Source organism: Bison bison, unplaced genomic scaffold, assembly GCF_000754665.1.
Source record: "Bison bison bison isolate TAMUID 2011002044 unplaced genomic scaffold, Bison_UMD1.0 scf7180017864144, whole genome shotgun sequence".
Classification (NCBI taxonomy): Eukaryota; Metazoa; Chordata; class Mammalia; order Artiodactyla; family Bovidae; genus Bison; species Bison bison.
Window position 1 is genome coordinate 1,979,262 of NW_011494716.1, and position 3,033 is coordinate 1,982,294.

Sequence of the window (3,033 nt, forward strand, 5' to 3'; positions counted from 1 at the left end):
GTGGACCGGGTTAGCTACTTGCTGCAGGAGATCTATGGCATCGAGAACAAGAACAACCAGGAGACCAAGGTGCGTGCTCGCGACCCCGCAGGTGGGCCGGGCCACGTGCCCTCCGCGCTCCGCTGGCTGCTAGGAGGTGGTGACCTGCCTGGCTCCCCCATCCTGGCCAGGGCCCTGACGTGCCTTCCCCTGGAGGCCCCAGGACCCCAGGCTCCATCACTTTTCCTTCATTCTTGAGTCATCAGAGTCTGTGGGACGTTTTGTCCTTTTTCCAGCAAATGTGCTGCCTCCTTCCCATCACTGGGCTCTGGCTGTCAGAGCAGCCTGGGACGCCGGGCCTGCTCCTGCCCCCAGACCTTGCCCAGGTGGCCCTGGCCTTTCCCCCCTACAGCAGTGGCTCAGCTTGCGGTGCGACATCCGTGAGGGGAGCCTGGTGGCCCACAGAGCCCGGGTGTGGGGGCAAAAACCCCCTTAATTGTGGGAAACAGGAGACCTGAGTCCTCTCGATTTGGGGGGTGGATGGGGGGGCACCCTGCTCCTCGGTGACCTTCCTCTTCCCCCAGGGGCTTCCCTTGGCCCCCACAGCCCCTGACCTCTGGCCTCAGGAGCCACTGACCCTGGGTGCCTCGTGTCCCCGCAGCCCTCGGACGAGGAGAACAGCGACAACAGCAACGAGTGCGTGGTGTGCCTGTCTGACCTGCGGGACACGCTGATCCTGCCCTGCCGCCACCTCTGCCTCTGCAACTCCTGTGCAGACACGCTGCGCTACCAGGCCAGCAACTGCCCCATCTGCCGGCTGCGTGAGTGGGGCGGGTGGTGGAGGGGGGCACAGGCAGGGCCCCTGCGGTCATGGCCGGCACCTCCAGGGAGGTCGGACCCGGTCTAGGAGGGACTGGCGGCCGGTGTGTGCAGGGAGCTGCCCAGACGCGATCAGCGACTCAGCTTCTCAAGGAGTATGTGGGACAGACTCGGAGCAGTTCGGTTCAGTTCAGCCGCTCAGTCGTGTCAGACTCTTTGCGACCCCATGGACCGCAGCACGCCAGGCCTCCATCACCAACTCCTGGAGCTTATTCAAACTCATGTCCATCGAGTTGGTGATGGCATCCAACCATCTCATCCTCTGTCGTCCTTTCTTCTGCCGTCAATCTTTCCCAGCATCAGGGTCTTTTCAAATGATAAGACACGACAATAAAGTGGAAAGTGTGCTGAGTGTAAACTATCACGGAGTTTAGTTTGGTTTCCTGGAGCATCTGGAGGAAGTTGTCATATCAGGCTGAATTCTGAGTAAAACATCCATCCTCCAGCAGAGAAGGAACGTCCTCAGCGGGTGTGTCCTGCTGGTGTCTCTGGGGTCCTGGCCCGGGTCCTGGTGGGTGCTGGGTGTGGGCAGCGAGGGCGCCCTCATGTGGCCACTGCAGGACATTCTGAATAATAAAGGATGGCTTTTTTTTTTTCCAGTCATGGGGGCTGTCAGGTGCATTGTTGCTTTCAGAAGCAATGCATCGATAGATTTGAAATTCGGGTCGTAAAAGCATGTTTTTGTTGCTGTGTTTAGTTCTTTGGTCAGTGACTGTTCACTGGAAAGCTCTCTTGATGGATAGTTTACAGCTACGTTAAAATCATGCTCCAGAGCAGTTAATCAATATTCATGGCCTTGGGAAGCCCTGGCAGAGAAAAAGAAAGTGTGAGTTACAAATAGCAAAGCTCAGGGAGTTCCCTGGTAGCCTAGTGGTTAGAGCTCCAGGCTTTCACTGCTGTGACCCAGGTTTAATCCCTGGTGGGGACTGAGATCCTACAAGCTGGTCCCCTGAAGCCTAGTAAAAACCCCAAAAAGTCCAGGTTTTGTTTTTTTTTTTAATGCAAATTGGTCTTTGTAACTAAGTGCTCTTTGCCCTATGAATAGCATATTCAAAAACCTAACTTACATTCAGTAAGTATCAATAACATGTCATTTTCCTTTGTTTCCCGATTGGATTTACTTCTGTTTTTAGTGAATTGCATTCCAGCTTAAAGGCGTTCAGCTTGTATATACAGTCAAAGGAGACCAAGGCAGGGCATTTTGAAGGCTTTTGTTGTGATTAAATCGTTTGTTTCGTTTTCAATAACAAGTGTTATTTCATGACTACCGTGCTTTTCACAAAACAAATTCTTCATCCACCTGAAAACTAAAATAGAATGGTGGTCATCTGTTTCATCGGCTGTATTGGACTGACTGAAACTCCTCGTGTCTGAGAATCATGGTCCTTAGGAATTCATTCTTATATTCGATTCCAAGAAGGTGGCATGTTTCCCTGGAGCCTCTGGCTTTCTACGGGGAGGAATCAACTTATATTCTTTCCCTTCTTTTTTTTTTCTCCTTTAACCTTAACCGGGGCCTCTTCTGGGATCACTGCGGGGTGGGTGGTCGTCAGGGTCAGCGAAACTCAGGAGGGTCTCAGGGTGCCGCCCCCACCTAACCTGAACCCATCCCTTCTCCGCAGCGTTCCGGGCTCTTCTGCAGATCCGGGCGGTGCGCAAGAAGCCGGGGGCCCTGTCCCCCATCTCCTTCAGCCCCGTTTTGGCCCAGAGCATGGACCACGACGAGCATTCTGTGAGTGCTTCTTCCTTTCTGTGTCAGCTGGAGTGGGCAGGGGTGGGGCCTGGGAGAAGCCCCGCCCACTGTAAGGCCCCGCCCTCACATTCTGACAGCGAGGACAGTGGGCCTGGTGGGTCAGCAGGGGACTGCCCAGGCTCTGCCCTTAGGGCTGTGCCCTGCGAGCTTTCGGGGCCCCTGGCTCACCTGCCTGGTCCCAGGGGGCAGCTGTGAGGCTGAGCCGGGGGGTTGGCCCCGGCCCTGGCCCCGTGAGCGCTGGCTGCCCCGAGGACATTGCTTCTTCCAATAGCAAGGTTCTGAGATGCAGGTGATCTTTGGCTGAGCCTGAGTCATGGTGTCGGTCACCTCCGTTCCATCACGCCAGACAGCCAGGGGCATTGTGTGCTCTTAGGAAGAGAATTCTCCTCCGAAGGGCGGCAGTGGCGTGTCCTCGCCTGCTC

At 55.6% G+C, this 3,033-nt stretch overlaps 1 protein-coding gene across 4 annotated transcripts in view; it reads left to right on the forward strand.

Annotated features, from left to right (window-relative positions):
* MGRN1 (mahogunin ring finger 1, E3 ubiquitin protein ligase) overlaps positions 1–3,033 on the forward strand; it is a 35,965-nt gene that overhangs the window by 24,870 nt on the left and 8,062 nt on the right. For all 4 annotated transcript variants that reach the window (XM_010840410.1, XM_010840412.1, XM_010840411.1 and 1 more), the window contains exons 9-11: positions 1–69; positions 641–800; positions 2,481–2,590. In XM_010840410.1, the coding sequence (XP_010838712.1) occupies positions 1–69; positions 641–800; positions 2,481–2,590 (339 nt within the window). The remainder of the gene's footprint in view (positions 70–640; positions 801–2,480; positions 2,591–3,033) is intronic.